Genomic DNA, 13,074 nt, shown 5'->3' with positions numbered 1-13,074 from the left:
AGGAAATATTACATTAAATGTTGCATTGATAAATACTCTAACCTTGGGATCAGCAGAAATTAATCATTCTATTCAGCAAAAATGCATTCAACTGATCAAAAGTGACAATAAAAACAAGTTTGAAAGGATTTTTATTTTAAATAAATGCTTTCCATTTGAACTTATTTATTCTTTTTGACCAAATAAATGTGGTGAGCAAAAGACACTTCTTTCAAAAATATGAATATATAACCCCAAACTTTTGAATGGTAGTGTATATGACCTATTAAATAACATAATATGTACAGATTTAACACAAACTAATGTGTATATATTATGAATGTTCATTTGTGTATACAGTGGCAAAATAGAAGAGCTTATTTTTAAGGACATACAGTATACAGCTATTTCTTTACCTTCTCCTCAGAGTCCCCAGGCTGACAGGTGATCACACCATCATCAGGATACTTTGGAAATGTGGCCTTACAGTTCTGTAACCACTGTTGAAAGAGAAGGGCAGATGATATGAGCATTATACCTCTTTCAGTGCAAGATGATTATATGTTTTGCCTGTTTTACTCTCCATCCTGCCAGTCTGATCACTTAAAGAAGTTTTTGCACACCTCTAGTAAGTCGCATGATTGGAGGTCTTAATTAGCAGCTCTATATAGCAGCTTCCATTGCTTCTGTATGAAGAGCTTAGCGAGCTAGAATGACTTACTGAGATGACAGCTTCCTCCCGGGTGTTATATGTGTCCAGATACTCCTGCAGCTCAAGAACACTGAACTTCATCTTCTCTAGAAGTCCATAAGAAACAATCTACAAGAGGCCAGACAAAACCTAGCATAAAAATACTTTCTGACTGCTTATTCATAATTATTTAGGTTAGGTCCCTGTAGCATGGCTTTATGTAATCAACTTTGAATATCCACTTACCGTTTCTGCGTCTACGTACAGTGTGGGACAGTCTGAGCACAAGGCCAACATCTCAGATGACTGCACAAATTTTGACCCAATTCCCCTCAGGCCGTCTCCAAGGTAACTGGAAGCATCGCTAGTCAGGGAGCAGAACTTATTCTGGATGTTCTGTAGACAAAAATACATTTGAACAATCCTAAAACCTACTTTTGGACCTCTAAATAACGAATATGAATAGAAATTTTGAAACAGGACTATGTACATAGAAAGGGTGACTTTACCTGAAACATTGTGGAGAAGATGTGGAAGGTGTAGACAGCGCAAGACCCGTCTGTATCACACAACAGCTGGTTAATGTGACTCCGCCAGGCTTCTTCGGCATCGTCACACACGGTGGGCTGAAATGCTGCCAGGATGGCAGAGAAAAAGGGGGAGGGTGGAGGAGGAAAGCCCAGCTCATCCAGATCATCTCGGTCCTCCCCAAAATGGTAGCTATTGAAACCGGAAGAAAGGGGGTTACCCTTCAATAACCACACCGGTTAACAGTCTAATGATATAAAACTGTACTGATGTGTTCACCTGGGCAGGGAGTTTGGGTTCTGGTTGATTCCAGCTCGGTTTTGTTCTGCAGGAAGGTCCAGATTAGTGCTAGAGCCACAGTCAAACCTCATTGGCAGTTCATTCACACCGAATGGCAGGTCATCCTCTTGGACATTTGACTCCTCGTCTTCTGGTAAAACCTAGGAGGATAAAATCACTGGTGAACTTCTTTCCTCAATGTATCTGTTCTTATTGTTGCAGACTCCATACTAGAGGTCAACTCAAAAGATGAGAAATTCTTTAGAGTAAAAGAGTTACGAGAGGAAAGAGAGCGAGTCAAGTGGTCCTCAGTGTTGTCAGAAGTGACACGATGACTTTGCCAACTGGAAATTGGCTCTTTTATTGAGAAGGTGGGACATATTCCACCATATTGCAAATTATATTTTCTCCCATTCATAAGTATTAGGTGTGCAATGTATTTTTATAGCTAAAGCCTTTGTTCAGTATATACTAATTATGTAAAAATAATTTATCGATATTCAATATTGTGTGACTTTAACTCAATGTGAAGTGTCACATTAACAAAAAATTTAAAGAAGTCACAAACATGCCAGTAATAGTTATAAACTGCATGATGAAGTAGATCTTGAAGTAAATCTTTGGTTTTATTTGCACCCTTGCAGAACAAGTTTTAATGAGCTTAATGTGATTTTAAACATACGGGCGGCATGATGTGGTCATCTGGTAGTGATGTTCCCAAGCAAGGTGTAGCAGCATTAAGAGAATTTGGGTCTGCTGATGTGGTGTCGTAGGAAGTGGACAGAGAGTCTGTATGATTGGTGTCCTCTGAGAGGGAGAGGTTCATGGTCTGAAATCAGAAAATGTCCAGTGTAAGAAAACTACTATCAAGCTAAAACAGATAGAACAGGTGGGTAGGTAGTTTAGCAGACAGATCGATAGATAGATAGATAGATAGATAGATAGATAGATAGATAGATAGATAGATAGATAGATAGATAGATAGATAGATAGATAGATAGATAGATAGATAGATAGATAGATAGATAGCACATACTAGTTGAGAATGGGAGAGGCTTTGGCTTGTGGAATTGGACTCTTCTTCAGAGGAGTCATCTGAGTCCTGTTGGGGGTCATGTATGCCAATGCAGGGGGTGATATCAGAGTGCTGGCTCTCCTCCAGGAGCTCAGTCAGATCTGTGCTGTCCAGAGAGCGCCGGCGCACTCCCCAGTTAAAGTTATCCATACTCTCACCCTATTAAATCAAACACACACAACTGATTTAACAGCTGTATCCTCTAGCATGAGTTGGGTGCAAACTATTCAAGCCTCTCCGGCCTAAGGGAGTAGACACACTTTAAATTAATCTTGCAAAAAATTAACAACACATGCAAACATATAGTAAATATCTGAAAATGTTTCTGACTTCGAAAAAAAAAAAAAAAAAGTTAATTTCCTAAATTCCTTTGTACCCACATGGAAAGAACCTATATGTGGATATATGCGCATATATGAAACCTATATGCAATGTATATGCACATATATGCTGCATATATGAAACCTATATGCAGTGTATATGCACATATATGCTGCATATATGCACATATATGATAATACATATAGGCAAAATTGAGGTGCATATATGTGCATATAGAGGAAATATAGGTCTCCTGTATATTGCTTCTTCATATCCACATATAAGCCCTATACATACAAGATATGTCTTCTACATAGCTAATGTCAGGATCTGGTCATTTTGTAGTTCTTATCTCATTTTTGACTGTCATACATGATGCCTAGCTCATATTTTCTATTATCAAGGCAAAAACTAAGAATTAAAAAAAAAAATTATGCAAAAACTTGGTATCACATGTTATTGGCATGTTATGTAATTTAACTATGGCAATATATTAACATGATATAAAGAGCCGGACAGTAACGGAGTACATTTACTTGAGTACAGTACTTAAGTACAATTTTGAGGGATCTGTACTTTAATCGAGTATCATTTTTGGGGAGTACTCATTACTTTACTCAAGTACATTATTCTTTACTCCGCTACATTTCTATCCATAACCGTAAGTACCCGTTATTTCTTCGGCCCCGTCCACACGGAGACGGACCCCCGATCTTTTTTTCCCTCGTCTCAAGAAATATCCGCGTCCACACGAAACCGATGTAGTATACATGCCAGACCAGCATGTGGCGCTGTAATTCTACCACAGAGATACACTTAAAACGGAGATAGTGGTGGAAATTATGATTCTTTTTAGAGATTCTTTCATTTTCAGTTCGTTCACCAAAATGATTCGTTCAGAATCGTTCACTGATTCGTTTAGTGACCATTTCTTCGTATTACACAAAATAAGCCAGCAGATGGCAAAAAAAGAGTGTATTATGTGTTATGTCTTAAGTCAACGAACGTATTCACTTGTTACAAAAACTGATCTGGCTTTATTAAAATGTGTGTATAATCACATTCAATATATAAAGTCTAATTAAGTTTTTCAGATGAACAAAGCACAAGGTTTTCTTGCCTAATTAGCATTTTAATTGTTTGGTCAGACAGTTTGTATATTATATATTCACATTCATAAATCGGGGGTTAAACGTGGAGTTGCTAAATATCAAAACAAGCGTATGTGCACAGTACAGTACTTAACTGCGCTTTGCATTTTTGCGAGATTGACATGCTAAATGGCAGACTAACCCGGTTTACTCTCATTCATTTCGTTCACGAACGAGATAAGCTATGTGCCAGTTCATTTCATTCACGAACGACATGTATCAGCTCATTCAACTCATTCACGAACGACATGTGTATCAGTTCAGTCATTTCATTCACGAACGACATGTATCAGCTCATTCAACTCATTCACGAACGACATGGGTACCAGTTCAGTCATTTCGTTCACGAACGATAAGATCTCATCTAGTTCAGACTAATATGAAACTCGTTCATTAAGGGCGTATTCGTTCACTACATTCAACAAATCACATACTCTGTCACATCTCATACTCGAAGGCTATTGGCTCGAGGTTGAGTAATTCTTTGACAGGATGAAATGGTTGTTACCCGGTTCACTGAGCTGCGCATGCGCTGCTTATAGCACCGCGCTGCTGTGAAGGGAGGAACTTCACTGAACGAGAAGTACGAGTCAGTGGATTACGTGAACGATAACGATTCGTTCACCTAAAAGATTCGTTCAAAAAGAACGATTCGTTCACGAACGACACATCACTAAACGGAGAAGAAGACATGGATTTGCTGATAAACCTTGCGCGTGGTACACAAGCGAACAGGAACAATACATTTATTAATCCGTGTTAATGTTAGTTAATAAAAAATACAATCATTCAGTGTTTGTTCATGTTTTTGTTGCTGTTACGTGATGTAGTGGTGTTTGACTAGGGGCGAGACGTGGGCTGATGACGTTATATTTTCAGAAAATGTACGGATTCGCCCTCCAGACGAAACGCAAAGGCGGCGTTTTCAAATATATCCACTCTGGGACCCGGTTTCAAAACATCGGTTTCACTCTTCCAAAACGCCAGATCCATGTAGACGAAAATGCCTATCCGCTAAAAAATGTGTGCGCCGAAAAAAAAAAATCTCGGACACCCTATCAAACGTCATTGGATAGTTCAGGAAGGAGGAGGAGGGGGCGGAGGAGGAGGATGATGAGGTGCGTCATGACAGACCTTAAAGAATAATAAAGATAAAAAAAAAATTATGTTCATTTTTTTGTCTTATTTTTGTTCTTGTACTATTTGATTGTTCTTGTAAATACATAATGTACATTTCTATATTTTGGACTTTTATTTATGTTGCCTAGCAGCTATGGATTTTAATTTTACTATTATAGGTGAACATATAGGTGCATATATACGTGCATATATGTACCTATTTATATATATGTATGCACATATATATGTGTACATATATGTGTAAATATATGTGTACATATATATATATATATATATATATATATATATATGTGTGTGTGTGTGTGTGTGTGCATATATGTACATATATGTACATATAATATAGGAAAACGGCCAATTTTATATATGTCACATAAATTAAAAATCTATATCAAAACCTATATTCAAACATATATGTTTATATAGGTTTTTTCCATGTGGGTAGTCTAGGGGAAGCACAGAGAAACACAACACAAAAAGAAAGCTGCTAGGTCCTACACCTGAAAAAAGTATTTAAAACAATCTGAACTGAATTCAAATAGTAATCTAACTGAAGTAGTGAGGAATGATTTACTGTGAAACAAAAATGTTACAATGAGATGCTGCTAACATGCAGTTCTACAGTATGTAATATGACATCCATATATTAAACATAAAAAAACAACTAATCTTTTAAGCCATAGCAGCCTGTGATAGATGAGAGCCTACACAAATGACACGGGTATGGAAATATGATCTCAGCCATCCTCTGTCACATGCTAACACAGCTGTTCTTACCTGCAGCTCCTATGGCAGCACAGGAGAGAAAGAGAGAGAGTGTTAACCACACAGTGAGAAAGACCAGAGGAAAAGCAATGGGCACATTAGTCAGGCAGTCTCTGATCAGCTTAAATGTAATTTTATTATCTATAGAGAACTTGAATGAAATAACTGAAAGAATAAGGAAAGAAAGAAAGCTGAAAGACGAAGAAATTGGGAAATAAAGCCTACAGAGATATCCAGTTATTTAGAAATCAACATTTGAACGGTTCTTCAGTAGTACGTATACAAGAAAGTTCAAAAGAACAGCAAATATTCAAAATAGAAATCCTTATAAATGTTGTGACTGTCACTTTTGATCATGTTAACACATCCATCCTGAACAGAAGTATCAATTTCAGATTTGTAAAATAAAAATTCCAAATGTGTGTGAAACAAAAACAATCAGATTTTCTACTCGCCTCTCCATCTTCCAGCTCTACGTCCAGGAAGTCAAAGTCCCTGAAGACTCTGAACTGCTGCTCTGATGTGGTATCATCCAGAGTGTCCTCCCGGGTCCCATCCTCAGAGGACACCTGACTGGGCTGATGCTCCATGAGGTCCAGATCTCCACAGGATGAGAAGATCACCTGAGACAAACAAACATGACAGTGGAGTCAGCATGAAGTCTGGGTGCAAAGAAAGCATCATGCAATTGTCCAGTTACTATAATGCCTTGTAAGACTTAGACTTGTTCTTTATTTGTTATGGCATTAGATGCACAATTATTAGGGCTTTTATTAATATAAAATAATCACAGATTTAAAATATTATTCCTGCAGTCTATGAGACCATAGGAATAAGTGTCATATAAAGCAGCAGTGACAGTGAGGTCTTACAGATGGATTCTTGGTGAGGCCAACTTCCTGTCCACAGAGTGATAGAACATTCACAAGCTTCTCTCTTGTTCGCTTCTGTTAAACAAAAGGAAAATATCAGTTGATAATGTAATCAGGAACAAAGAGGAAGCTAAAAGACACCGTTTAAAGCAGCACAAGAGAATGAAATGAAGTTTCCCTCTTTTGTACCTTGACTAACATGAACAGCATGAAATGTTTGTCACCTGTGATGATTGTGGACGTTTCCAGCTGACTGGCACTAGGACGGTGTTTGAATTGGACCCCGAAGAGGTAGAGGACGTGCTACGGGTCACTCCGATCACACGGGCTTTCCCATCTCTCCCTCCTGATCCCTGCAGGTCATCATATCTGCGGCCAATAACTGGCGTCTGGACACAAACATATACATGCATACAATACATATGTAACTTACTCACATATTTTACAATATAGACTGAACATAGACACGGAACCCCCTACACAAATATGAGCACTCTAGCACAACAACAGGCTCTGAGCAGTTTGTAGAAACTCATAGACTCACACTACCCATGACTCACAGTCTTCCTGTAGATAAACAACCATGTGTGGAAAAACAGTCTAATTGCTGAACTCCTTATCATCATGCACATGCTACATCTGGACAGGATATCACTACATTCATCAGGGTGGACCAGAGGTAAGGACTCAGTTGTAGGAACTGAGGGGTTCCTGTAGTAGTGCATGTAGCCAGAAGAGGGCAATCATACACAAAGTTGGCTGCAAGGAGGCCTTTGTTATACCTGGAGAAAGAGGCACTTCTGGTAGTTCCTGCACCAGCTGAATGCAAATGGATATCATTCTCAAGTTACTATTAACCAGTGTTGGGGAAAGTTACTTTTAAAAGTAATGCATTTTAATATTGCGTTACTCCCTAAAAAGTAACTAATTACGTTACTTAGTTACTTTTTATGGAAAGTAATGCATTACATTACTTTTTAAATATGAGCAGGGCTTGATTGTTTTTAATATAAGAAGTTCTATATAGAGCAAAACTACTTTTTGTACCAGGCTGTAAACATACTTTTTTTCTGCTGTAGAGTTGGGTATTTTAACATGGGGTGTCTATGAGACTGAATCCATTTTGGAGCCAGTCAATGAATTGCAGTTTAAGTCACTTCCGTGTTGGTTTCAAGAGAGAGACTAGAAGGTTGCGGCTTTATTCAAACAAAACACAAAAAGTAGTAACTTTTTCTTTACTTGTAGTTTAATGCTTTATTAGGTTGCAGTTGAAACCCTCTAAACCACACTAATCACAAATTCAATCAAAACACATCTCCCCAAACCTCCATTGACTATTATCTCCATTTCTCAATCTTAAAGCAAGCTGAGAACCTGAGCACCTTCCCTTTGGTCTTAAACAGGGATCCTCAAATCTTACCCTGGAGGGCAAATGCACTGCAGAGTTTAGCGCCAACCCTGATCAGACTCACCTACCTGTGATTTTCTAATGATCCCAAAGACACTGATGAGCTTGCTCAGTTGTGTTTGAATAGGGTTAGCAAATACCAAAAACAAAGGAAAAGAGAGAGCGTCCTTCATGGGACCTTGATAACCAATGCATGTTCAAAAACAACAACACGGGCCACACCTGAAGAGTTGAATGAGTCAGAGAACCTGTGGTGTATAATCTAACTGAAAACTGATATTTTCAAAAGCATTAACATTGTTTTTGCCTACAGCAAAGGCAAAAAAGCATGCATGTGAACAATTGAACAACAAAATGTATTGTGTGCACTGTGTAAATTACCTCAGATATGTCAAAATGGAATTCCATTGTCTTTCCTGGCAGGGCTTTAGATGAGCCATCCCACATCATACGGCTAACCTCCAGGTGAGCTAAGTCACCATGGGCATAGGACGGCAGGGACAGGCTGGCAGAACGGGAAACAACCAGCTTCAAAATGTTCAGAGCTTCCTTCCAGTGAACCGTCTAGAGGACACACACATATTGGTATGAAAAATGAGACTGAATTTTTTTACAAATGACCAGATGAATACTAAATCAAGTGGTTCAACACAAAGATCTCACCTGTACAAATTTCTCGATAGTCTTTAGCACCTCTACATTGAAAGGTTTGACCTGAATTCCTGCCAAATCCATGTGGCTCAGCAGACTGTAGATGATCTGCAGCAGGGGCTGTTGCACACTGGGTAATCCTTTGTCCAGCAACTATGAAGAGAGCTGGTATTAAAAGGGTGCTCTTCACATATAATATCAGCTGCAGCATATCTATCATTTTGTAGCTTATATTTGGACATTTAAGCCTCAGGACAGCTCACCTCAGCCATATATGTCACCAGACTGAGTGTGATGTCTGAAAAGGCCTCATGCAGGTAGCGGCAGACCACATTAACCCACGAGAAGGGGTCTCTGGTGTAAGAGCGAGTCTTATATAGAGTCATTACATGAGCTAGGTGAGAAAGTTTAGTGTTCTTGTCTTTCTCCTCCAGACACACCTAGAAAACACACCCGAAACAGTCATATTAACAGTCATAAATTACATATTGTAGGTATTTAAACCTTTGGGAACTCATTAGATAATTTAATACTTATATGGTGTAATATTAATTATTTATTGTGGTCAGTTGTGTCACTATATACAGTTAGATATGTGTGCTGCTAATACTGACCGGCATTTTGATGATCTAAACAAGGCTGCAGAAATATGGACACTAGCTAAGATTTTATTGTAAATGCATGCTGTTAGTCAGCTGTCTTTGTAAATGCCTAATAAGTCTAGAAAAAAAAACTTTTGAAGTTGGATATAATACAGGATTAGGGGTTTAAAATGAGTCAAGTTTGTCTTCGCATTCAGGTGTAAATGTCAATGAAGTGCAGGGTGTTGTTTAATAAAAGGAGTGTGTAGAGAAAACAGGCCGGGCAGACCTGTGCGATCCTCTCAGCGCTTTCTTTACAAAACTGCGTAGGGCTTCCGAAGTGTTGCACCAGGTGAGGCAGCAGACAAAGCACATTCAGAGGAAAACCTGAGCAGGCAGAAAATAAAACATGAAAAGAAGTGAAAGGAAAGCAGCTAAATATCACAGACATTTCAAAGTAAAACAATGTAAAAGCATATCAGGTTGAGCAGCCTTCAGTCTTATAGATTAAAGACACATTTGAATAGCAAGATTTTAAAACTAAAGTAAGCATGGATTATAAACTTTGGTTTTGTGTAATAAAATAGTGCAGCATTCTGTTGACGGGTCACTAGAATCAACTCTTCAGTCTTGCTTTGCAGTATGCAAATAGTAACAGGCAAGTAGACCAGTCGGTTGTTTTACAACAAATAAGACAACTTATGGTAGCAAATAAACCATTAACTTAAAAAAAAAAGGCTTACGGACACAAAAGCTACCAACAAAACCCGACATGACTCTGAATGCTCAAGCCAGTCTAGTTTGTACACTGACAAAGTCTACAAAGAGACAAGAGTAGTAAGCAAGGACTGTTTCTGTCACTGCTTTGAGTCATTTAGTCACATGTGTAAAAAGGTTTTTAAAATTGTGCCAGTACCATTCTACCCACCTACAGCCTGTGATGTGTCCACTACTGGTACTCGTGAAACAGGTGTAAGCTGACAGAACAGCTGAAGAGTAAGATCATTTGTGGCCGGAGAAGTGAATCCCTTCAGGAGCAGCTGCTGCAGCCCAGAAAAGCCACTCCACCTCAGCTGGGCCTGGAGCTTCTCTAGTCTCTCCCTGTTCTCCTGCTGATCCAACGGAACACGTGCCAGCAGTTTGTGAACCAACCTCAATGACATCTGGTATTCGAATTCAAAGTCCGACTCCATGAGAGACACAGCCACCCAGAAGATGGTGGCGAGCAGGTTGGCGGGGTGACTGGAGTGGGAGGGGTCGGTGATGACACTTGTGTCGGCGCGGGTCGAGTTGGAGGATGTACTGCGGGTCGATCGGGCAAGACCCTGTTGCGTACAGGCTTGGATGCGGTCCAGTGTGGCGCTGCGAGGAGGGTTGGAGGATGAGTTTTCCCCGCTTTCACCAAACTTCTTGGGGACGGAGTAACTGCGCTGGTGCCTGTTCCGCTCGTTAGTGCCACCCTCTTGGTGCAGGTTCAGCTGACCTGTGCTCTTACAGTTTGGGTTGAGCTTCCCGCTCACCAGGAAGTCTGGAGAGGAATCTCTGTAAACGGAAGAGACATTGCAGGTATGTTAAGAAAAACAAATTAATAATTTAATACTTTTTTCCATCTTGCTATATTGTTATCATTAGTACCATTCCAAAGTTTTGGTAAAAATTTTGAACATTTATGAAAAAAGCTCTTATTCTTACCAAATCTGAATTTATTGACCCATAATACAGTAAAACGATAATGTTGTGAAATATTATTACAATTTCCAAACTTTTGCATGGTAGTGTACCGTGGCTATATAACATTTATGTTGAAATGGTAGGAGAACATAATATACAGCATGTAATTCTCACCTCGTCAAAGCTGCCATAAGTTCACTGTTGTTCAGACATTCAGCTAAATTATCCACAACAGACTCCAGAGTGAGTAAAATCTCCATTACGTAACCCTGGAAGGCAAAAAAGATCAAAATTATCACAAAAAGATTGAAACTAAGAATTATTTGACCATCAAATGCATTTAAGCAACCGAACAGAGGTAATCCAGAGAGCTATATAATTACAGCATTTATTGCATGGATGTTTTTTAATACTCTTGCTGATTGATGCACACCTGTACTTCATCCCCATGTTCCCCCACAACCTCCACCAGCCGTGAGAGCAGGTCGGACACTGCGTGGGCAGAGAGGGGTTGTCTCAAGGCACGGAAGATCTGGAACGAGCGCCCGGCATAATGGCGGGAGGAGCTGCAGAGGGCCGTCTGCAGAGCAACGTCACTCAGCTGATGCTCTAGATGGAAATCTGACACATGACACTTATCAGTCGCTTATCAAACAACCACTGTTCCAGAATATAATGTATAGGGGATATTTCATTCTGTAAATATGACACATAAATGCACTAACAATGTTTGGTAATTACCTGATTTGGACTCCTTGAACACAGAAACCACATGCCGCAGGAAGTTGGTGAGCTGCTCAGTGCTCTTAGAGTTGGGGTTCTTTGGCATGATGTCTTCATGGCACCAAAGCGGTCCAAAAGCCCTGAGTAAGGACAGGACAGTACTCCATGCACTGTACCACCACCACCACCACCAAAATCACAATACATGAACTACTGCTCTCTAAATGACTGATTTAGTGACTCTGGGAAATGCCCAATAGTTTTGCTGGGGAAAAAATGGAAACAATATATGTTTCGAGATATTTATAAAAATTGCCGTGTGTGATTTTCTAATTTGAAACAAATAAAATAAAATGTAAAATAAATGAATTTAAAAAAAATGAATTTAAGTAAAATCTTTAAAATAATAATAATTAATAATAAATGATGGCATTATTATTTAGAATTTTTTTCAATAACAATTGTTTTTATCTTTGGCCACTAGGGGATGTGTGAGCGTATGAATATTTGATCGCTGATGCACCATCCATTTTGTCTTGTCATCCTGATAATCATATTAAAGCATTCTAGATAAGTGTCTTATGTGCCTGAAAAATCCCTCCCATTTGAGTTTCAATCTGATTTCATCCACATATTTCGAAACAACTGCTAAAAGTCTGCATCTTTGCCACACACCTGGTAGTGAGGAACTCAATGAGCTTGTTGGTTTTCTCATCTGATTCTGCGGAGGACTCGTCCAGCTCCTCCAGGTCAGCTGTGATTTGTGGTAGGTTTCCGATGCTTCCTCCCAGGCTCACACTAGAGGAGGTGGAGGATGAGCTTAGTCCGGAATCCGCCACAGGTGATGCCTGCCACTCCCGCAGAAAGTCGAACCCCCCTGTTCAGACGGGAATGTGGTTTAATAACGCAATGCATGCAGGTTAAAAACAGTACAACAAATCTGTAAATGCTTAAACATTTTTAGTTTATTATTATTGTGTCTGCAGCCTTGTTTCAAAATTAGGCTTGTAATGATAAAGACCTTCATATTCGGAAGAAGGAGGCGGGAACCGGCGGACAATCAACATGAAACTTTAATTACAAAAATAAACACAAAACCGCGCACCAGCCCCTCACGGACGACTGGTGCGCTCAAATAAAAACCAAAACACAACTAAAAGCCCAGGCCTGGTCCTCTCTCGTCCTTCACTGTCGTCGCTCCAGTTTTATATCCTTCCATCTCCTCCGTGGGCCTCGAGACCG

At 39.4% G+C, this 13,074-nt stretch overlaps 1 protein-coding gene across 5 annotated transcripts in view; it reads right to left on the bottom strand.

Annotated features, from left to right (window-relative positions):
• LOC132127459 (protein furry homolog) overlaps positions 1-13,074 on the bottom strand; it is a 61,289-nt gene that overhangs the window by 4,110 nt on the left and 44,105 nt on the right. For 3 of the 5 annotated variants that reach the window (XM_059539349.1, XM_059539350.1, XM_059539351.1), the window contains exons 40-58: positions 12,508-12,709; positions 11,851-11,972; positions 11,543-11,730; positions 11,284-11,378; positions 10,367-10,980; positions 9,728-9,825; positions 9,121-9,297; positions 8,870-9,010; positions 8,588-8,770; positions 7,023-7,187; positions 6,799-6,873; positions 6,382-6,549; positions 2,514-2,711; positions 2,160-2,306; positions 1,478-1,638; positions 1,180-1,390; positions 917-1,066; positions 701-799; positions 396-479 (exon numbers count right to left, since the gene is read on the bottom strand). In XM_059539349.1, coding sequence (XP_059395332.1) covers positions 396-479; positions 701-799; positions 917-1,066; positions 1,180-1,390; positions 1,478-1,638; positions 2,160-2,306; positions 2,514-2,711; positions 6,382-6,549; positions 6,799-6,873; positions 7,023-7,187; positions 8,588-8,770; positions 8,870-9,010; positions 9,121-9,297; positions 9,728-9,825; positions 10,367-10,980; positions 11,284-11,378; positions 11,543-11,730; positions 11,851-11,972; positions 12,508-12,709 — 3,278 coding nt within the window. Of the gene's footprint in view, positions 1-395; positions 480-700; positions 800-916; positions 1,067-1,179; positions 1,391-1,477; positions 1,639-2,159; positions 2,307-2,513; positions 2,712-6,381; positions 6,550-6,798; positions 6,874-7,022; positions 7,188-8,587; positions 8,771-8,869; positions 9,011-9,120; positions 9,298-9,727; positions 9,826-10,366; positions 10,981-11,283; positions 11,379-11,542; positions 11,731-11,850; positions 12,003-12,507; positions 12,710-13,074 lie in introns of all 5 variants that reach the window. The other 2 variants (XM_059539348.1, XM_059539347.1) reach the window with 1 other exon arrangement.

The sequence above is a fragment of the Carassius carassius genome, chromosome 45, assembly GCF_963082965.1.
Source record: "Carassius carassius chromosome 45, fCarCar2.1, whole genome shotgun sequence".
Lineage (NCBI taxonomy): Eukaryota > Metazoa > Chordata > Actinopteri > Cypriniformes > Cyprinidae > Carassius > Carassius carassius.
This window is presented reverse-complemented; position numbering and strand designations above follow the sequence as displayed.